Source organism: Ambystoma mexicanum, chromosome 5q (assembly GCF_040938575.1).
Source record: "Ambystoma mexicanum isolate Mex_15411 chromosome 5q, UKY_AmexF1_1, whole genome shotgun sequence".
Taxonomy (NCBI): domain Eukaryota; kingdom Metazoa; phylum Chordata; class Amphibia; order Caudata; family Ambystomatidae; genus Ambystoma; species Ambystoma mexicanum.
The window spans coordinates 151209755-151232648 of NC_090933.1; the positions used below are offsets into that span (position 1 = coordinate 151209755).

The window sequence follows — 22894 nt, forward strand, 5'->3', positions numbered from 1 at the left end:
CTGGCCACATTGATACTTTGGAACTTTTAAATACAGGAACGCCATCTGTGTTCATAGCAAATGATAGACTATTTGGGTTGTTTAGAAAGCCCCTCTCAAACAAATCCAAATAAAGTTCCCCATCATAAACATCTTTCATTTCATGTTTTTCTTTCTGCATATAGTGATGAAATCGATGGTTTCGCACATTTTCTGTAAAGCCTTTTCGACTAAACATGATTTGTAACTGGGCAATCAGACTATGTTGGATAAAATAGGAGATTGAATCATTTGGTGTCAAATCTTTTAAACAATGAGTATTAGGGCAAGTCTGCGTATTCTTGTCAACATGTGTATAGCAAGTTGCACAGTAGTAATTAATAATGGGGGCTTTAACAAAACCCTTTATGTATTTTTGAAGATGATACATTGTTCGTATCATTCTGTTACTGGGTGGAAGAAGTAGGTAAATAAGATTAAGCATGTAGTTAGCAGCTTCATCACTCAAACGAAAACGAATCATAAAGCAACAAACTAGTAGAACAACCACTCCCAAACACCTGGTTGACCCTTCAAACATAGGTTGTTTTTCATCTGAGGGTAGCGTTTCATCAGCTTGTACTTGAACTTCTTCATAATCATTTTGAATGGTGTATCCAATTTGATCGGCAAGTACCTGCAAACCAGAACTATGCTCAGAATCATGACCAGAATCATGAACATGCCCATTCATTTCACCCATCAGGGTGCCACATAACTCATTCCACATAGTTCAGTCATGTCTTCATCTGCTTGTGGTGTAGAATCTGATAAGGTTGTACAGTCACTCTCGTCCATTTCCTCAGAGACACTAATGGGAGCTGTGTGTGTGCTTCTACCAATGATGTTCTCCTCAATTTGGGTGTGCTGCTCTTCACAGTATGCGGTAGAAGGATCTGCAATGCAATGCAATGCAATAGCGGGTCACTCACAGGACAAATTGATTAATTCAACTAGTAAAAATTGGGTTGTGCATAGGTATAAATAGAAATAGTAAACTTGTGTTATTTGTATGAGAATCAGCTAGCATCAGTTTAAATTAGTTTATCAATTCAGATCATTTATTGTAAGTGGACCAAGGAGTAAGCGTTACAGACTACCAATAGCTGTTTGTGTGCAGTGAGTTTTTTAACTGAATGTATCAATAACAGTGTTTTGTGGTTATGTGCAATAAAATACTATAACATACATTTGGAATGGTTATAATGTACCTAGGAAGAAAAGGTCATCTGCTCTATTAAAAGTCTTGGCATGGTCTTCTATCGCCTTCTTGGATGTTCCACATAGAGTGTTTGAAGAATCAGTTTCTACGATGAAATGTTCCTTCTGCAGCCACACATAAAACCAGTATTAGAATTGCATAATTGTCATACAGGTCTTGCTTTAAGAGCCAGAGAGTGTAAAGTATGAATGCAGAGAATAGAGAAAATAAATGACATGTAATGAAAGCAGACTTAATTTCCCAACTTTAGAGGTAATCAGGTGGTTAGAGGTAATCTGGTGGTTAGGGACCAAGCCGAATACAGGAGTTTATTTTTGGTGCACTTTCACTCCTTTTTATTTTAGAAATATTTGCTTGTTTTTAGGAAGAATGTATTTTTGGGGAGTAAAAGCATGTAGGAGACCTCTTATCGGTAGCAGTGCAATCCATTTTTTGTAAGGCCCTCGTTTCTTTCCTTTTCCTCGAGGGGGCCTTTCATCCATTTCCATTTGTATGGCTGTGTTGGTTGACAGAAATACCCTAACCAGATTATACAAGCAATTAAAAGTTAGTCAAATAATTAAGATAACAGAACAGAATACAGGTGACAAAAGGGGTGCCCTGCGTATTCATGGATACCAAGGTGCATTTTTAGTCGTCTAAAATGTTGGGCTAAAATGGAAGCCATGAGGCCTAAACATAGCATGCACCCCCTGGGTGAGAATCCTTTGGCATCCCAGTCAAAAACAAGCACCCAGCACCCTCAAAATCCCCATTGTGGCAAGGGTAAAGCTTGAGACTATGTTGGGCCAAAATAGAAGCCATGAGGCCTAAACATAGCATGCACCCCCTGGGTGAGAACCCTTTGCCATCCCAGTCAAAAGCAGGCACCCAGCACCCTCAAAATCCCCATTGTGGCAAGGGTAAAGCTTGAGACTATGTTGGGCTAAAATGGAAGCCATGAGGCCTAAACATAGCATGCACCCCCTGGGTGAGAATCCTTTGCCATCCCAGTGAAAAACAGGCACCCAGCACCCTCAAAATCCCCATTGTGGCAAGGGCCGGCACCCAGCACCCTTCCATGCCCTTGTGCGCTGTCCCAGCGCATTACATATAAACTAAATAAATACACTACTACATGATGGTACAGTGTAAACACACATTTACATACCATTCGGCATGTAACATTCCCAGCATGTACCATAGAGATAACGTTTGTGTGAGGTTGATTGGTGACAGCATAATGGGCAGGTGGCATGAATGATAAAGATCATGCACCCTGCAAGTTCCAGCAGGGATCCGATATTGCCAATTAAGCCACATTTGATTTAAATATATCCCGCATTAAAAAAAAAACATGAACCCCCCCAAAAAAGACAAACGCAGCTGCCTGATCAAGTTGCTGCAGCAAATAACAGAATTTTTCAATCGCGTGCAAAATGCATAGAAACAGAGCTGCAGGATGCACACTCACCTGATAAGCTGGCTGGAAACTGAAAAGGAGCATCTGGTGAAGGAAGGCCTTATGTTGCTTTCCTTAGCACATAGATAAAGTCCATATGATACCCGAGAGTATTGTGTGTTTGTTTAAAAGTTTGCCGACACTTTTTTGAAATGCCTTAAGGCGTCATGACGTGGGGACGTTTTTTTTTACGTATGACGCACTGTGATGATGTAGCTGATGAAGACAATCATGGAGGAAGGAGGACTCCATGCCGTGCACCGGCAGGTATATTTAGCTGCTGGTGGCTTTGTTTGTTCTTTCGGTTTTCGTCGTCGTCCTCGTGGCTGTTTCCTCTTTGTCCTGGTAAGTACATCCTCCCAAATAGAAGTAGCCACAATGCATGGCATATGGCCGCCATGGACTCGATCGAGGATCGAGCTATATGGCACTTTTTAGCACGTACTGTATTGCCAAAGTTAGGGGTGCTGTGAAACTGACACACCTCAAAGATTAAGCAACGTGGTAATGCTGGCTGGGGGTGGCAATTTTCATCTGAAATTATACACGCATTTTATTTGTAGCATATTGTTGATGTATTTTAATTGCAATGTATTTTTCTGCTTCCTATTATGTGAAAGTGAACGAAGCGCCTTGTTAGGTGCATGGTGTATGGATACATTCTCAAAGTAAAATGGCCAGGATGAGGGGCGCCCAGGCCTGTGGGCTCGCATGTATTGGGAGAATGCACTTGGCAGGGCCCTGCATAGCAGCATTTTTCCATCTGTAATTTCGGTCCTGAATTCCTGCACATCGGCAGTTGCTAAGAAGATAGGCAGATGGGATCTGGGGCACTCCAGGCCTGGTGGTGCTCAGTGGACCCCCAGCATGGGGATCGCGGGTCTAAGATGGGTCCCTGACCGTTTTGCTTTGGCAAATGGCTCTTAGGGCGTGAGGGAGTGATTTATTTATGGAGGTCGTTGAAGCCAGGGAACGTTCTCTTTCAATCCATTTTAAATGCTACATGCGTTGATTTTAATGTCCAGCATTTATCCCAAAGTTTCCCCCCCCCAATCCATTTAAAATGTTGTTTATTTGAATATCTATGTAATGTATTTTGAGAGGAAGGTTGGGAATTTCACCAGCATTTCTTTCATGCTACTTCTTTTTCAAGCTATATATCAATTCCACTTTAAACCACTTCCATGGTGCTGGTGCACCCAATTTTACTTCACCCCACAAGCCCCCCGCAACCCCCCCCCACGCACAGTACAAACCCCAAAACACATGTGCCTGCTGTTTGGGGAAACGTGCAGTGAACTGAAAGTGCAAGTTTGATCCTACACTATTTTAAAATGAAACCGTTCTGGAGCGGTTTCATTTTGAAATAAAGACATAGGAACCCTGCATTTTGCATTAAAAGCAATGCCCTGTGCGAGCACGAGCTGCTTTTAATGTATGTGTGTGGAAGATGTGCGTGTGTTGCGTAGGGGGCTTTTCTTTTAATGTATGTGTGTGGATGATATGCGTGCGTTGTGTAGGGGGCTTTTCTTTTAATGTATGTGTGTGGATGATATGCGTGCGTTGTGTAGGGGATTTTCTTTTAATGTATGTGTGTGGATGATGTGCGTGCGTTGTGTAGGGGGCTTTTCTTTTAAAGTATGTGTGTGGATGATATGCGTGCGTTGTGTAGGGGGTTTTTCTTTTAATGTATGTGTGTGGATGATTTGCGTGTGTTGTGTAGGGGATTTTCTTTTAATGTATGTGTGTGGATGATGTGCGTGCGTTGTGTAGGGGGCTTTTCTTTTAATGTATGTGTGGGGATGGTGTGCGCATGTTGTGTAGGGGCCTTTGCTTTTAATGTGTGTGGATGGTGACTGCATGCATGTGGATGGTGTGCGCATGTTGTGCAGGGGCCTTTGCTTTTAATGTGTGTGGATGGTGACTGTATGCATGTGGATGGTGGCCGCATGTTGTGTAGGGGGCTTTGCTTTTAATTTTAGTGGATGGTGACTGCATGCATGTGGATGGTGTGCACATGTTGTGCAGGGGCCTTTGCTTTTAATGTGTGTGGATGGTGACTGTATGCATGTGGATGGTGGGCGCATGTTGTGTAGGGGCCTTTGCTTTTAATGTGTGTGGATGGTGACTGCATGCATGTGGATGGTGTGCGCATGTTGTGTAGGGGGCTTTGCTTTTAATGTTAGTGGATGGAGAGTGCATGCATGTGGATGGTGTGAGCATTTTGTGTAGCCTTTGCTTTTAATGTGTGTGGATGGTGACTGCATGCATGTGGATGGTGTGTGGCATGTTGTGTAGGGGCCTTTGCTTTTAATGTGTGTGGATGGTGTGGTGTTTGTGTTGCCTAGGTGTTTCAAGATTGGCGTGTGTATTCTTTTTTGGGGGTGGGGGGGTGCCAAATTTTGTTTCGCCCAGGGCGCTGCGGGTGCTAAGGCCGGCCCTGTCTGTGTGCACTGTCGCACAGGGCAGATCTGCCGGGCCCACGAGGGTGGGGGCTGGGCTGCTCGGAGCAGACTGCTCCAAGCAGCACAGCCCCCACCTTCGCGGGCCCGGCTATGGTGCCTGCATGAAGAACTCGTAGTGATAGTGCAGGACAGCCTTCCTTAGAAGGCCTGTTATGGTGTCCTGCTGTTGTGTATACGTAGGGGGGCAAAGCCAGAAGAGCGCTCATGGCGGCAATGAGCTGCTCCGCCCCCCTACGCCATGGCATTGCGGGAGTTATTTAAAAAAAAAAAAAAATTCTTTCCTCAAAACCCAGCTGGACAGCATGGGTTTGGTGTTTGGGTGGCTGACTCTGGACGGATCACGAGATCCGGCTTCACATCTGGTGCCGGATCTCGGATCCGGCGAGAGCCGGCCCAATGACCAGCACTGCTTATAATTCCCCTGAGAGCGCAACGAGGCTTGTCTGGGAAAATGCATGATCTTGTGGGTGAAGGATTCCGTGAATCCTAGGGGGAAACATGTCAGCAACAGTACCATTTGGGAGCGAATGCTGGACTGTCCAGTGGCCCCCAGAGTGCATGGGTGTAATTTTGATATATTAACCTCCTGGGACATCACTTCCCATTGTATATGTTAATGAGTCCCACACTTTTTAGTTTGGGCTATTAGGTGGCGCTTTAGCACCATCTATGAACTAAAACTATTGCATTAGAGCACAGATAGGGAGAAGTGGCATATGAGGAGGGACACACAGCCTGTAGGTGTTTGGTTATTTGCCCACCCATTGGCTACGCATGGCCATGCTAAACCCTATGGTCATTCCCACCCAGGTCCTGCCCCTCCCAGCCCAAAACACCACCCCATGGGAACTCTCTTGCGTTCGCTTTGATCAAGCCTTACCATCAAACTTTGCAGTCAAGGTGCCTGCCAGTGTTTTTTCAAAGCAGTCTTCTGGGAGTTAATGACTTAATTGGATTTGCAAACCCCCCTTAACCAGGTCTGATTCAGCCACCTGATTTATAAGCACTGTGCGTGTCCTTCACTGAACTCCTATTATAAACAAACATTGGCAAAGCCAACACTTTGGGCTTTTGTGTAAGGATTAGGCCTCTGCCAGGTATTGCTATTAGATGCCCAGCCACTCACACCATTTGGCACATGTTACTATCAATGGTCAGTTAATACCACTACGGAAGAGACTGCAAGTGCCTTACTACACAAAAGGCAAAACTGTTGGCATTGCCAATGCATGTTTTACAACTCGTGCTACACCCCCTTTGTCAACCCTGCTCTCACGCTCCTGCTCCATACATGCACAGATCCTCTTGTCTCTGTCCTGCTCGAATCCTCAGGACCCTACTTTTTTTGGACCCTGCTTTCCTAGCCCTACTCTGACACTCCTCCTCTCTTGTCTCTGACCTGAATGGACTCTCCAGTGCTGCTTGGACCCTGCTTCCCAGCCCAGGGCCTGCTCATATGCCATGGCGTGACAGGAGGGTGGTAATAAGCCATGATTTCTCTCACGTTGCTGCTGGCGATAATCTCAACTCATCCCGGGGGCTGGGGTCCCTGCCCCCCCACCCCCCTCAGAGCTTTCCGGGGCGGGGACAGATTAAAGGCAGGCCTGGGAGAGCGATCCAGGAATGTGTTTACAATGCGGAAACCAAACACTGGGATTGGCTACCTGTTCATGTTCATGCAATTATGTTGCTGGAATAGAGCAGAGTTTTAATTGCCGCTCCTAGTATGCACAGGTCTCTCGCTCAACCCTACATGCTGTCACACTCCTTCCTAGAACCCCATCTGGCCATGCCTCTCATTCTTAACCTTTCACACACACATCACTGTTACACTTTCTCTCCACCCCACCGTGTGGCCTAATACTTCTTGATGCTTTCTTTCCACATGCTACTTTGCGTCCATAGTTTCTCCTTCCATTATGTGCTGCTCTTCTGGTCGAAGGTCTCCCTTCTTGAAAGTACTCCAAATCTATTTTAGAGGTGAGCTTACTCTCTGTTCTCACACCTGTGTGCTGGCCTTACTTGCTGTGGTTAAACTCAGGAACACTGTTCGCCGAGCATAGGTGTTTTTTTTCGGTTGGTAGCTGCCATGTGGTGTTGGGCAAGACTATGAGGGTTTTGTCTCATTGTGTGTGATTTGTCAAGACTACCGCTTGAATGTGTGTTCTGTTCTCTTACACAAACCAAACATCGGCATGTAGGTTGTGAGGTCATGGAATTATGTGGGGATATGTGGTCTTTAGATTGCAGGTGTTACTTCATATACCATTCATAGGCCATTCTCAGCTACAGTAGACAAAGTAAAGTGCAGAATCTCATTAAGTGGACACCAGTAATTCTTACAGTTGAATCTGAATATTCAGTGTTTGAGAAGGTGTATGCAGAAGGGTGAGTTTTTAGCAGGGTTATTTAGCGGCAGCACCTTTGAAACCTGCGCTGTCCTGACTAAATGAGTCCCATATGGTGCCTCCAGGGGTGATGTGTTCCCTCTAGTGAGAAATAGCTCACTAGCACATATGGGCTGAATGTAAGATCTGGCTTCCTAACCCAGATGGGCTAAATGCAGGATCTGGCTCACTAACAGAGATGGGCTAAATGCAGGATCTGGCTCACTAACAGAGATTGGCTAAATGCAGGATCTGGCTCACTAACAGAGATGGGCTAAATGCAGGATCTGGCTCACTAACAGAGATGGGCTAAATGCAGGATAGTGTAAAAAATGGCAAGAACGTATTTGTAAAGTTAATGATGGTGGTTCCAATGCAAGTCATGTTGCAATGAGGACACAGCGGGTCATTCAGGTGCTGCATATTAGGATACTAGCTTCAATCACAAATGGGGACACTTCAGGCAGGAACATGTCCATAGTAAGGGGACCATAAATTAATGATCCTGTACAGAATAGTTTCACAAAAATACTTTGAGCACACTAAATGTATTTATTTTTCGTCTTTTAGGTAATAATTCAAACCATGGCCCTCTTTAATGTGCTTTTCTTTGATTGCGACAACTCTCTCTGTATTCGAAAGGATGGGGAATTTGAGCCATTGGCAATTCCTGGTGAAGTGATTTGTAAATGGCTGGTAGAGGGTCTTGATGAAAGTGGAAAAGAAATACGTGAAGAAAGGGATTTCAAAGCGGTAGTGCTTTTCCAATCGGCAGGTAAGCAAAGTATATATGTTTTTCCCTCTGTTTCCCTCCATTTGATGTTTCGGGAGGAGGGTACATCTAACGTCCCTACAGTGAGGCATCCCCTTTTTTCTAACATACAGATGAGTGCTGCACAATGCCCACCACTCTTTCACAGCATCTCTACTTCCTCTAGAGTAAATCTAATGTATAAAGTATAGATGCACAACATGGTTCTGACAGTTTGGTTGTGTAGATAGTCACATTTTGAAATTTTCGCTTGAGGTTTTAACTTGCCTTTTTCATACCTGCAGTCAAGAAACAGTGTATCAAGACACAAAAAATATTTGAAGAAATAATTAAAGACTATTGCGGTGATGCAGAGGGACTGATTCAGGCCTTAAAAAGGAAGGCAGAAGAGGAAAAGGAGCTACTGGTGGATTCGGGCAATCGGGGAAGTGCTGGAAAATTTAAAAGAGTGTTGCGTGAACTGCAAGAAGAACATCCAGTGAAAAAAACAAAAGAAAACAAAGAGAATTATTTAGTAAAAGCTGATGGGAGGAAAGTGACTGCTCCCAAACTTAGTAAGGCCTGTTCACAACTACAGTCACAAAAACTGGAGAACCTAACTCTTTTGGCAGGGATGGCTAGTGTTCTTCATTCTTTTATTCCTTCCTCAGAGCCCACCTCTGTTGCTTCACCTGGACAATATAAAGACGCTGCGCAACAACCACTAAATGGACTATCAAATAACAGTGAATTGTCGGCTACAAATATTTTGTCGGATAGATCTAGTTTGACATGCTTAACTCTATCCCCACGTCTTCTAAATAGTGTGTCCTTGTTGCAGAATGACAGTCATGCCTGTTTAGACAGCGAGTTGACACCCACACGTGCACACAAACCTGCTCAATCATTCAGACTACAGTCTTTAAAAACAGCGGAATTGGGAACATCCTCAAAACAGAGTTTGACTGCTGTGTCAGTCCCCACTAGTGACCGAAAAAGCAGTGTATCACCATGTGAAGGGAAAATGCAGAAAATACTGTTTACCTGCCCGAAACAAGCTGTTTCAACTCCTCTAAAAAACCCTAACTACAATGTATCCAGGATTGATGTGGATGTACAGCATGCACCCCAAGATGCAGGCCCTATTGTTTGTGCGGATGAAAGCCCACATGTAAGTAAACATTATGCATGCAATAGTTGACTCCTATGAAACTCCCCACACATTAGCAATGTGACCTTGACTTATTAGTCAGTCCACTGAATTTACATATGTCTTAACTCATTCCTGTGCTAATAATGATCCACATCTTAGGCTATTGGTTTCTTTGTCTCCATATAGTACATAGACTAACAACTTTGAAGATAAACAATAACACTTTAAAATACTACTGGTATTGATTTGTAGCATGAATAAATGATGTCAAGACAATGTTTGTTCGAAGCAGATCATACATAGCTTGTTTATTTGGCAATGCTTTACTTTTCAGGCTTCATTTTTGTCTGACCTGCAACATCCTGATGAATCAATGGACTTTGGAAATGGAGAAATGCAACCTTTTGACACTAGGGTATACACCTACAATATTTTCTTTAATAGCCCAGTTGTCAATGCTACAATTTTGTTGTTTTTTTTTTTATCCCCAAGGAAATGGTGTATAATTCGTTGTCTTTAGTGAATGAAAATAATTCTTATTCATCGGATTGTCCTAATGCTCACACTGAAGATACAGCCCAATTACTGGCAGAAATAAGATCTCTACGTGCAGAGAACCATTGCTTAAAAGGTAACTAGTCCAGTCATTGACCAATATCTAGTAACCCAATATCTAGTAACCAATCGATAAGGCTAGCGCCTCCTAACAGTACATCAGAGGTTGAAGCAGCGAAAACAGCTTGGAGGGAAGGTGGACTGGGCTAAATTACAGCTCTACCTTCCACTTTCCATCCCAGATTTCATTCATCTGCGTAACACTGTTCGCAATATTTGTAACTTTGAGTAATAATGCTGATGTTGGCCCATTCACCCCTCATCCACTGTTTTAGTTTGTGATGACAAAGAGTACATGCCTTTTAACTGTTTTTTAAAATTTATTTTATTGTAGAACAGTTACAAGCCACGCAAAGACACAGTAAGTTGGCAATGCATCATTTGCAGGCATCACTGGCAGCTCAGACCAGGACCAATTCATTCCCGGAATCAGCAGCATTCCCGGAATCAGCAGAGAAGTTGTTTGAAATGGACACTAGATCATCCACACAACAGAAGGTGATACTTTTTCATCTCTTTTATAACCTGTTTCTATTCCTTAATCTTAGTGTATAACCAAATCTTTGTGTGCATATAAATTAAGAAGCAATATTCTGCATAGATTCTGGCCAGGCCCATTTTTTCATTTATAGCTTAAAAAATATCACCTAGATGATGGATATTTGCACCATAGTTGTAGGCATGGCTGTATTTGAAATGTGTGCAGACACACTATATTTTGTGCATCTACTCTCCTGCTATTCACCAGCAACCACGCCATATATAATATATAATGTATCCTAGCAGTGAAATGTTGTTCTCGTACAGTTATTAATTCATATTGTGCCATGGCGGCCAAAGTGCAAGCCTAGAAGGCAGCTGAAGGTGTCCTTGATTAAGTACAAATGTTAGGATTTATATCAATCCAACTGTTTAGGGGTCACATTTCCTATGCAGGAAATTCACCTCACCATGTTTTGTACACATCATTGCTTATAATACAATGTGTACTTGCATGTCATGATGATTTGTGTTACAATTATATATTGTGCTATATTTCCAGGCTGATATGCAACAGCTGGTTACGGATGCCAATGACCCCACCAGATTTAGAGGTATAATTGTGCCAAAGCGAGAGCTCTAAAGACTTTTGGAGGGGGCTAAAGCTGCTCGAGATGGTGCAAGCTTCCTTTTGAATGGGGTCAGCGAGCTTCTCTTTTCCCAGAATGAGTTTGCTTCTGCTAAAGGAGTAACAACAGCCAGAGCTGGGAGTGATGTCCTTGATGTAGAAAAGGTTGATGCTTTGCACGGTAGGTCATTGAAAAGTCTCATTCTTTTTCCGAATCTAATGCTTAATCATCACTTTGACGTATTAGTTGTATTGGTTTTGAAAACTGTACATTTCCACTTATGCATTCTATTTCTAACTGTGTGATATAAATCAATATTGCTCCACTAAAGACCATAAATCTTCTGCAGCCACCGAAAACCATTATTCATTTTCAGTTCAAATCTATCTTTTAAGCCTGTTTAATCCTTTGTGTACAAATGCATTTAAATGTAGTGACGCAATTGTAAGTTGACATTTTAACATTTAGTTAATCTGGTATGTATTCTGCAATAAGGAATTTAACAGTGCCTATTCGGGTGTCCATTTTTATTCATATATCCTTTTTATTTTTTTATTTTTTGTAGAATTTTTGAGATCTGTCTGCAAGGCTAACAGCTGGCCTACTATGGACTGCCGAGTAATAAGGAGGAAGCTTGCTACCAAAATTTGCAATGCCAGAAGAGGCCTAAAAAAGACTCCACCTTTTGAAATGCAGGATCAATGATTGTTTGTTTGTATTTTTGTAAACCTATTTATTCTTATGGAGCTATGCCGTTAAACTGAATTTGTTGAATAAAAAAAGTTGTACACTTTCTGAGCCTATGTTTGATTGAAGATATCTTATAGCCAGAGCAATACAATATTAAAATATCAACAATTTATAGCTGCAGAATTTTACTATCACAATATGAACTCGGTAATAATTAGCTGCTCTTAGGGTTATTGGGTGAAGTGACTGGCGGAAGTCTGTCATGCTGGTAGACCTTTAACAGATGCTGTTTAGGTAGCTGGAAGTGTGTATTTTGGTGTAGTGCTTTGGAACTGTGGGACTTTTATGGGGTGTGAGGCCATGTTGTCTAGAGGTGAGAATTGAAATGGGGGAGTTGGTTTGTGATATGGGGGTTGTAGTTGTGTGCACTAAATCGGCAAACTTGGTTAACGGGTGCTCTAGCAAAGATTTTCTTTTTCCAGTACACTATCCAGAAGTCTAACTAGAGTCATTGTAAAGTAATGCCACCAATGTTACTCAAAAGGGATACCTCCTGTGGTAATCCAACCCCTTTTCCTAAATCTTTTGGAACCATCTTGAAATCATTTAAAGTCATCCTGGAGTGGTCTGCAATAATCATTTACAATTTAAAACCCATCCTAATGTTATCATGAAGTCATCCTGGAGTTGTCATGGGTCATCCTAGAGTAATCCAAACTCATCCTGAAGTTGTCGTGGAGTCATCCTGGAGTTGTCGTAGAGTCATCCTAGAGTAATCCAAACTCATCCTGAAGTTGTCTTGGAGTTGTCGTGGAGTCATCCTAGAGTAATCCAAACTCATCCTGAAGTTGTCGTGGAGTCATCCTGAAGTTGTCGTGGAGTCATCCTGAAGTTGTCATGGAGTCATCCTAGAGTAATCCGAAGTCATCCTGGAGTAATCCAACTCATCCTGAAGTTGTCATGGAGTCATCCTAGAGTAATCCCCACTCATCCTGAAGTTGTCATGGAGTCATCCTGGAGTAATCCAAGATCATCACTGGAAGTAATCCAAACTCATCCTGGAGTAGTTTCTGTGATAACTCTAGAGTCATCATCTCATTAAATATTTTGGCCTGTGTGAATACTTTGGATGATCTTCCTGAACTATCCATGGATGACTCTAGAATGGAGTTATCGGATGACTCCAGAATGATTCCAGGATGATCTTCCTTTTTGACTGGGGTGAGCCATCAGCCCGAGGTTACTGAAGAGAATGTAGTTCAGCCACTTCAGACTTGGTCAGTGTTGAATATGCCCAGAGTCCTGCCCCATTAATGGCGGCTGAACGAGCTGCAGCTTTATAACCCTCTAAAGCGGATTGGGCAGCTTGACAACGAAGTTTGTTCATGAGTGAAAGGGACACCCGTGCCCTTTGTTTCAAAATACAGTTGCTTTCCCTCGGCTGGATACCTAAATAATCAAATGTGTCAACTATCCAGATCTTTTAACCATTTAGAAAAGAAATCTGCATTCATCCTCCTGGCTCTCAGGTTTTGGGACATCTCTGCCCCTGTTTTGAAGTCATTACTCAGCAAATTAAAATCCGTTGTTTAATTCTCTCAAGCTGCTGGTTGCTTAATGATGCCTACAGGTGTTTGACATTTGACTGGTGTCAACACGTTTTCAGCGACACAAAATACCCCCAATATCTGTTTTCATTTCTAATCAAGTTGCTGCGGTGGCCTAAACGTTGTATTTTGTGAATTATGGAAAATGTCATGCTGGCATGTTTGCGACTACAATATGTAGGTTGTAAGATGATGGGAGGTCATTTCTACTGCTCCAGTTGGTATCATGTGGTATTTTCCTCAGTGAAAGAACTGTTTGGAGCATTGCTGCTGACTGAATATTCAACATAATAGGTCATGTATTTCACATTTAATTAGCAAAACATGTGATAAAAAAGAATGAAATGTTCAAATGCACTACAGTAGTTGACCCAGTCAGGCCATCTTCAGAGAGGGTGTGAAGTATTGTACAGTACAGTCATAATGCCCAAAGCTCACATGTCTGTGGCAACAGCATTCCACTTAATAGCCACTGGAAACGTACTTGGAGATTGTCTCTGACCAACAATGTTAGATGCCATTCAAGAGTTAAGCCTTTTTCACAGGCTTGTATCAAGTAACCCATGAGCTGTGCCCTAGACAATTTCCATCATCACTTTTGGTGGGATACTGACTCAATAATGTCCCTGGCTCTCCATGAATGCCCCAGATGGAGATCTTGCTGGTTCATTTTCCATAATTGTTTACAGTTTGGAAGTTGCCTGGGCATAAAACTTATTAACATGCGAAACCAGTGTCCAACAGTCAGTGGCACTTCATGTATGTACTGTAAAAACACACTGCGCAAAATTAAAGTAGCTTTGAACTTTCAGGTTACATGTTTCTGCCCCAGGCACCCTGCACAATTGTATTGCTGGTGAAACATGTTCGTGACTTAATGACTTTAAGATAAAACAAAACAAGCTGCAGTCTAGTATTCTACTCAACCCATCTAACATTGCAGAACTCTTAATTGGGAGCTGTTGCTCCAGGAAGATTAACTACAAAATCATATCACAGGTGGTGAGATACAGCAAACATTGGCACGAAGACAGTAAGTCATTGGTGACATGTGAAGTGGCATAAATGTCTGGAGATATTAAATGTATGTACTTATTTATTTATTGGTAACTTGTTAGGCTTTAATACAATTAGCAAAATTGTTTCAAAGCGCCCACAGCACAACAGGGTGGCAACAGGGGAAGTTAGACAATGAATTACAAAAGAGATAAGTACTTGAATTATTAAATACAAACAAATAAGAAATAGAGAGAGGAGACAAGACTACTATGCCTTGTGAGTGTTCAGAACGTGCAAGTGCAGAGGGGAGAAGAGTAAGGGATACATGCTGCGATGCTCATGGAGAAGTGTTGAGAGTGAAGTGCTAAGCAGAGAAAAAAACAACCTCCCGTGTGGATGGTGAGCCTAGCAAGTGCAGTAAATTGACAGCGGCTGGGATGATAAAAAGTGTGAACGGGTCAGTGCTCCGAGGATACATAAGGGCCATGCACATCAGTACGCTAAAGTCTGTTGGCAGGGAAGAGAGGCGGAGAAGGGAGAGGTAAAGAGAAAGGTCTTGAGGTTTTTCCGGAATTTAAGGAGGTGCTGCTCAAGACGCAGAGGGAAGGGGAGGCTATTCCACAGAAAGGTGCCCACTGAGGAAAGCAATCAACCACCAGCTCTCTGTTTTGCAAACTTCTTCAAGTGCAAAGGAGTTGGTGCCAGAGGAACGCAGGTGTCTAAAAGGTGAGTATTTGGTCAGGAAGACTCCAAGGGAGCTTAGGGAGAACCAGAATAGAAGTGAGGAGGTCAGTTTGCAGCTTTCTGACAAGGCAGGTGACCACTTAAGATTTGTGTTTGTTATCGAGTTTGGAGTTATGGCCAAGCACTTATTGAGCCGGTGCAGCTCAAATACCCATACCACTATCCTTGCATGCTTATATATAAAGCTGAGTGTATGTTTGTCCGGCTATAGAAATCCACACTGTTAAACCCACGTCTACCAAATTTTGCATGGATTCCTCTTTTGTCTGGGGCAAGATCGTAGTCTATGTTAGGATGTAAAATTCTAATATGCAAAAGAAAATGTCTATGTGTGTGTGTGTATGTTTGTCCGACTATACAAATCCACACTGTTGAACCCACTGCTACCAAATTCTATATGGATTCCTCATTTGTCTGGGGCAAGATAGTAGTCTATGTTTGGATGCAAAAGATTTACTCTGTAGACACCCTTGTTTACTGATGCTCACCCCAATTCACTACAGTAGATACCAGAAGGAGGCAACATTTGGAAAAGTCTGAAGCAAAGTGTTCCATATGTTGGTTTTTCCTGTAAAATGTATTACTACTGTATACAGTTTGTAACTGTTTACTAAAGCATGTTTAAAGGGAATTAAAAATAAATATTATTTTTTATCACGCCACTCCAAATTTGGGAAATGGTAAGGGTACAGTTTTCTTACGTTCGTTCACGAGAAAAGAGCTCAATCAATCTTTCTTGAACATTTTCTCAAATGTGCTGAAGCTATTAAGTGACTGAAACATGCCACACAAACAAGGAACATCACTTGGAAAAGCTGCATCTGATGCAAGGTGAAAATCAATATCAAGAGCTTCTGATACACAGCACCAAACAGCAGCACAAATTTCTGACCAGAGGCCAAGAGCAACTTTCTCTGGGGCAAATGAGATGCCAGAGCAAACTGAAGCAGGATTTGCTGTCAAGAGGACACGAGCAACATCCTCCAGGACACATGAGATACCACTCGATCAGGACATGGGCAGCTCCGAAAAGGCTTGGAATTGAAAAGGAAAACAGATTTCCTTTCAGGAATGATTACTCAGAGTACTAAATTGACCCTTCTCATCACCCCCTTTTAGTTTGTCCCTTGTTAACAGTGAACGTGAATACCCACAGATGCACATTCTGAGACGAAATCTTCCGTCCCTAAGATAAAGCTAATGAGCAGTAGTTCAAAATGGATCAAGCTAAGTTTTGAATAGGTCTGCTAAAATGAAAGAAAAAAAAACAGTTACATTGCAGGGGTGCCTTGCTTGCCAACACCATTCAAATCTATAGAATTTAAACATGCCGCTATGTTTTTGGAAAGGTTTATTTTACTGGGACTGCCACAGAAGCGTACCTGTGTTGCACAACTGTCAGCATGAGTGAACTAGAGATGTCCCTCTGTATGCACGCCTTTTAAATGGATACTGAAGGTTGTAGAGCAAAGGAATCTATTGTTTATTCAGGGTGCGGGGGTGGGGGGGAGGAATGGACAACCCTGGCACAAGGCTGGGTAATATAAAAAAGAGAACAAGAAGGTGCTATTTAAGGAAACCCTCATGCCCTCTGCATGCCTATATACTGTGATCAGTCAAAAGTTAAAACAAATAGTAGTCAATCTTAGTGTGAATAGTTCATAATATTCTCAAGAAATCACCAGTCGTTATGTCTCTGTGACAAATATATATTTTGGAATTCAGCCAAAAATAAACAACCTGAGTTGGAACCTTCGATTCAAACAATTCCAAATTAGTGGATATAGACATACAGTCTAATTCAAAAAGAGTAATAATACAAAATAATATATATTAATAATCTCAACGCATTTCAGCTATAATAGCCTTCATCAGAAGCAATCGACCTGGGTAACCTTCTATCGAAACTTTCAGGAAAACCTATAGTTCAAGAAAGACACAGTGGCATCAGTATAAACTGTTATGCAAGAGCATTTCGAGTTGTACATACATTCATAGTTCATTAAAATATTCTCGCATATACTGGGTGGTCATTGACCTGGATTCATGAACTGTGGTTCAAGGATATCACTTCTTATGTGTCCAAAGGTACAGGTATTCGGATTCCTAATGGTGATGAGGTCCTAGACCTTCATTTTCACATTTCAGGTTAAAGGCTTTTTTAAACCTTTTTAAAGCCACCATAAAATTCTTGGTGTTGTGAAAAAACGGCCAAATGCTCCAACCACAAAGTTGTCAAGACTATACTGCACTGATGATCCCTAATAAGGATGAAAACAGTTATGTAGTTAAAGACAATAAAGACTGTGGATACTTTAGTTGGGGCGACTAATTATGCCTTCCGACTTGGGCTATTTAAACATTCTTGGCATGTTGCAATAGTGTGAAAATTGATCGGAGGAGCCAATTGTCCCCACCTACTTGGTTCAAAACAGTGAAAGGGTATTTTCACATAAATAAAGCGCCACAAAGGAATTTAGTTATCACAGTTTGGTTTTTTACTGTTTGTCTATTGTAACATAAGTGCCCTTAAACTGTCAACACTTGTTTCGGCTTAGACCTCAGCCTTTTTCAAAACATAGGGCCCAAATACTTCATCCCCATTACATCTCAATGTCAGATATATTATTCTCTGGTAATGTCAAGTGCAAGTATGACGTTATGTGGGCTTACAATCCCTCCTCTGTGGTGGTCTTCAATTACACACATCGGCTTACTGCATGTGCACTGGACATTACCAGAGAATAATGTATCTGACATTGAGATGTAATGGGGATAAAGTATATAGGCCCTATGTTTTGAAAAAGACTGAGTTCTAAGCCGAAACACGTGTCGACAGTTTAAGGGCACTTAGTGAAAGGTGACATGCCCACACAACATTTTCTGCACCTGCAGCAAAGAAATTGATGGAAGTTATGAAACCGATTACTGAGGCATAATAATTAATATGTGAGATTGAGGTATTATTAAAGGGCTTTGAGAACACTACATCCACCTTAGAGTGTCTAAAATCACCACCAACACAGAACAAGCACAGTGAACATCTAAGAAAGGGCAGAAATAGACAGCGACATTGAAGTATATGTTAGCCGTGCTAGAAATAACGATGCTTGGGTGATGGGGACGTTGAAAGGGCGTGCCCCCAGACAAATATAATGGGTTGAAGGATGAACACTTACCCTTAATGAGCTCCTTTGACAGCCATCATGCGAGGGAGGGAAGACATACTCAATACCTGCTCAGATACACAAAGAAGCCTCTTTAGTATCATTGAATGACGATGGAAATAGTATCCATTCACAAAGGGGCAGTGATATGACTAAATGCACACCTTTGTCAAGCCCTAGTCCATCATCCCCAAGCGGATCTGACAGTAGTCTTTGAGGAATATACTGTGTTAACTGATAGTTGTTCTTTTTGCTGGCGCAAGTTAGGTATAATTCGTCTGAAAACTCAGACATGGGGACTTATTGCTGGGAAAACTCCATGCCCATGACAAGAACAGTAATGTCAAATGCTAGGCAAGGTCAAAAGGAGCCCAGTAAAAAGAAGAGACAATGGCAATGAATACAAGTAGGATAAGAGTTAAGGACCTTATCACATCTAAGACAGAAACTTCTACAAACGAAGTGTACACGCAAGACAATTCTATCAGCCTGACTCTTTTAACTGCAATGACAAATTTGTATCCAAGGTATGTATGGGCTTAGAGAGGTGGTAGAAACAATCAGAAAGGATTTAAAATCCTTTGTTTTTAGGCCACGAGCAGTCTTGCAACAGTTGTTATTTTTTAAGTGACTTAAGTGACTAGAAATCGAAGTTGGGAATGAAGATCAAGCAGCCTATTGATGGGCTTGTTCAAGTCATTGATGATAATGCTGCAGATGACAAACTGACAGATGGCATAAAGGGGAACCCTGAGAACCTTACCACCATTTCTTCAATAGGATTGTCTTTTTCTTGAAAAAATATTTTGAGCCGAATCGCTCTAAAGAATTTCCTAATCTCAGTATGGACAGTAAACCAGTCTGTGGGGTGTGCTGGAATAAACGTAAGCCCTTTAGCTAGGACTGCCATTTCTGTCTGAGATAGTGAGCTCTGCGAAAGGTTGAAAATAGGGAGGTCTAACAGCTCCATTGTTGCCTGCTGTTCCTCCTGTGTGGCCGTGCTCATCGCTCGTAGGTCCCCCATTGCTGGAATTGTGGGGGGAACCAGCTGAGGCCTGGTCCCTTTGATGGGCCTTTGCCTATAAAAGGTGGTACCCTCTGAATTGAGGGTAATAAGGTGGAAAGAAGTAGTCACTGTCAGAGCCAGAGGAGTTACTACTACTCCATGAGAACGTGACCCAGCATTGGTGCTGTTGGGAGTTTCCTGGTTGATTACGGCAGTTATTGATATTTTGTAGATAATTAGGATCTAAGTATGGATAAATAGATTCTAATTTAAAGTCCTGAATATCTTTAGCAAGTCTTTTGGTTTTCTTTGCTAGGGTCGTGTCTTTAAATTCTTGAAATTGTTTATTTATTTCGATAAGCTTTTCTTTAGCGTTAGCATTGGTGATATCATTGGCAAAAAGTTGTTCTGTAGTGTCTAATTCTTGCTGTACCACGTCTCCAAGTCGCTGAACCATAGAAATAGTTAGCACCATGAGATTGCAGCTACATTTGGTAGCAATGTGGCTAAAGTTTGTTTTGTATTCCTGATATTCTAGGAACACGCAAGGTTCGTTACGAACAATAAGGCCAGTAGGAATGATATTATTTTAAGGTACTCTTTAAGAAAATGACCATGTAGAGTAGTGCGGAAATTCTTCTTCTTTAATTTCAACAAAACATTGCCAGAATTATAATTGGCTGCTGCTTGATTTAAACCTGTTGGGTCAAAAAGTGAGGGACCACATAGTATGGCTCGAACCTGGTCATCGTCGTAGCTAATTCTCCGCCATAGTAGTTTGAACAAGACCAGTGAATGAAAGTAATAGGATTTATGAAAAAGAGGGCAACTTACTTTAGAGTTTTAAACCCACTTTAGTTTCCCTTCAATTTATATGGTCTCGCTCTTTCATATATGGTTTAATTTGTTATTCGATTTAGTTTCTGACATTGAGTTCTCCTCATGTCCTTATTACTGCACATTGGCAGTTTAGGTTTTCCTCTTTCTTTGCCCATGGATGTAGATACTTCCGCATACAATCCAATTGGTTCCCCTATCTGGATGCTTTGCGTGAGTCACCACACAGGCTGGAGGCTCCAGCTGCTGCGGACGGTACGCGATCGCTGTGCCGCCCCAGAAACAATCATCTACACCAACAGGTGAGATTGTAATGCGGCATATTACATATTTTACCGACAGTACTATTGTAAATGCATTCACAACGCCCTGTAGCATTACGGGGCACCCCAATGCTAATCAAGATATTCTGTCTCTTCTCTCTCTTTTTCTTAACATAGAGTCACTGCTGAGGAACTTAAATTGTTGAAGCTTTTATGTTCTAATTGCTGCATCTACGGACATAATCAGCGGTATCATATTTTGGTAAGCACGGTTTAACAACATGATATTGTGGTCCATATCACTCAATAACTTCCTTCTTTATCCATGGCACTGACCTAGTATGTCCGTGTCTGTTCAGTCATTGTTTCTCTGTTGGCGCTATCAGATGAATTCCCTGATATTGATTAGAGGCGTTAACCTGCAACACAGCCTTTTAATCCTGATAAGAACTTGACAATGGAGCTGTTATCTTGGAACTTTTTGTTCTCTCTTCACCACCATCTAACGAAATGCTCATAGTTCTGATTAGCACAAGGCTCTTAGGTAGGTCACCCAGGCATGTGCCTACCTGCTGCTACCCGACATTTCTTCTTTTTCTAAACTATCTCCTACACCTTTAACACACTGCTGGGTGTAGCACGTTTTATGTTGTCGACATTTTGAAGCTTGTGCTGCACTTACTGTGGGCTGGTTAAGCTCTAATACTGCTCTCACTCTCTATGACTGGTGAAGGTTTCTCTCTAAACTCTAGAATACAAGAGACATTCCACAGGTAAATCCTCTCTGGGATTGGTCACTCAGCACCACGCTCTAAATAATTACTTTTTACTTAGATGGTTCCTATTCTAATGTAAGGGCATTTGCTCAGCCTTTTTCCTGTAAGATGTCTTGAACTGGTATTTCCGGTCGTTTGCTATATGTTTTCAACAATTTTACCCTTTTTCTCTCTCGGGGCTGAATAGAGAAACTTATTTTTTCCTGACAAAGGTGGTGCATTTGTTCTTTCTACCACCAAAACGCCCACTGTGCCACTGTACTAGTTTGGGGATCATTCTCCACTACTTCTACTAGACTCGGTGGCCCAACACGCATATACTAATTTAATAATGCGGATGGCATAGGCTTTTTTCTTTGTATCAGACTCACCCTGGAATTTATTACCAGGTCGATCCTTTCTGTTAATGACATTTTTTTTGTCCCTCTAAGTCAAAAGACTTTTCTTCTGTCTGTTTGCACAACATGATGGTATGAAGTAATTTGCTATGATATGATATGGCATTTATAATGCGCCTATACACAGCTGTTTCAAGGCGCGACGAGGCAAGGGGGGGCAATGGGAGGACAAACAACGATCCTACTAGGCCAGGTGTCATTCAGATCGCGCAAGTGCATGGGAAGGGGGAAAGGAAAAGTGTGCAGGGCAAGGGAGAGGGGAAGTGCAGTACATGGGAAGTGGAATACATATGACACATAAACAGCCAGCTAGTGGCAAGTGCAAGGAAGTGCAGACGTAAGTGCTAGTAAGGGGACTGAAGGATACAGAAAAACGGTCCCCAAGTGCAGGTGGGTAATTGACGTGACCTGGGCCAGAGATCAAAAGGGTGGCCAGGTAACCAGGGCAATAATGGTCAGGAATTCAGCAAGGGAGGGGAGGAGAGAAAGCAGAAGCAAAGAGGAGGGTTTTGAGGTGTTTCCGGAACCGGAGATGGTTCTCCTCAAGTTTCAGGGAGTCAGGAAGGCTGTTCCAGAGAGAGGCCCCTGCTGAAGAGAGTGATCTGCCACCAACTTGTTGCTTGGAGAAGCGACTGACCCTAAGGGAGTTGGAGGCAGATGAGCGAAGAGCTTGAGAAGGGAGATATTTAGGTAGAGAGAGAGTTGAATGTATTTCGGTCAGTGACCCCAGAAGGCCTTGTGTACAATGCAGAGGGTTTTGAACTTAATCCTTGCAGCCACTGGGAGCCAGTGCAGAGATTTCAGTCCTGGAGAGATACGATCCCTGGGCTTGAGGCCAAGGACAAGTCTTGCAGTCCTGTTCTGGATAAGTTGCAGAGGGCGGAGAGTAGAGGCAGGCAGATTTAGATAGAGGCTGTTACAGTAGTCCAGCTTGGAGAGGACCAAGGCTCTGGAGACAATGAGCTTCTGGGGGAAGGAGAGGAAAGGAAGGATACCTCTAAGGAGGTGCAGCTGGTAGTGCGACTTCTTGGAGACGTTGGAGATGTGAGGGGAGAAGGAGAGTGCAGAGTCGAAGATGACCCCAAGCTTTTTAGCCTTGCAGGTGGGAGTGGGAGGAGGGCCAAGAGAGGCTGGCCAGAGAGCTGCAGGGAAGGAGGGTGTGCCGATGAGTAGAATCTCAGTCTTACTGGCATTAAGGCAGAGGTCGTTGGCAGCACACCATTCCTGAATGGCAGACAGACAGTCA

General features: G+C 42.4%; 1 protein-coding gene across 1 annotated transcript; it reads left to right on the forward strand.

The window, feature by feature from the left end:
* The first annotated feature begins 2701 nt into the window (after window positions 1–2701).
* LOC138497304 (uncharacterized) lies at window positions 2702–11954 on the forward strand. The gene is made up of 8 exons (XM_069620663.1): window positions 2702–3026; window positions 8104–8308; window positions 8590–9455; window positions 9772–9852; window positions 9930–10068; window positions 10387–10550; window positions 11095–11341; window positions 11727–11954. Exons 1-7 carry the CDS (start codon window positions 2901–2903, stop codon window positions 11173–11175), a joined length of 1662 nt encoding a protein of 553 aa, XP_069476764.1. The 5' UTR covers window positions 2702–2900; the 3' UTR covers window positions 11176–11341; window positions 11727–11954.
* Window positions 11955–22894: the final 10940 nt, after the last annotated feature.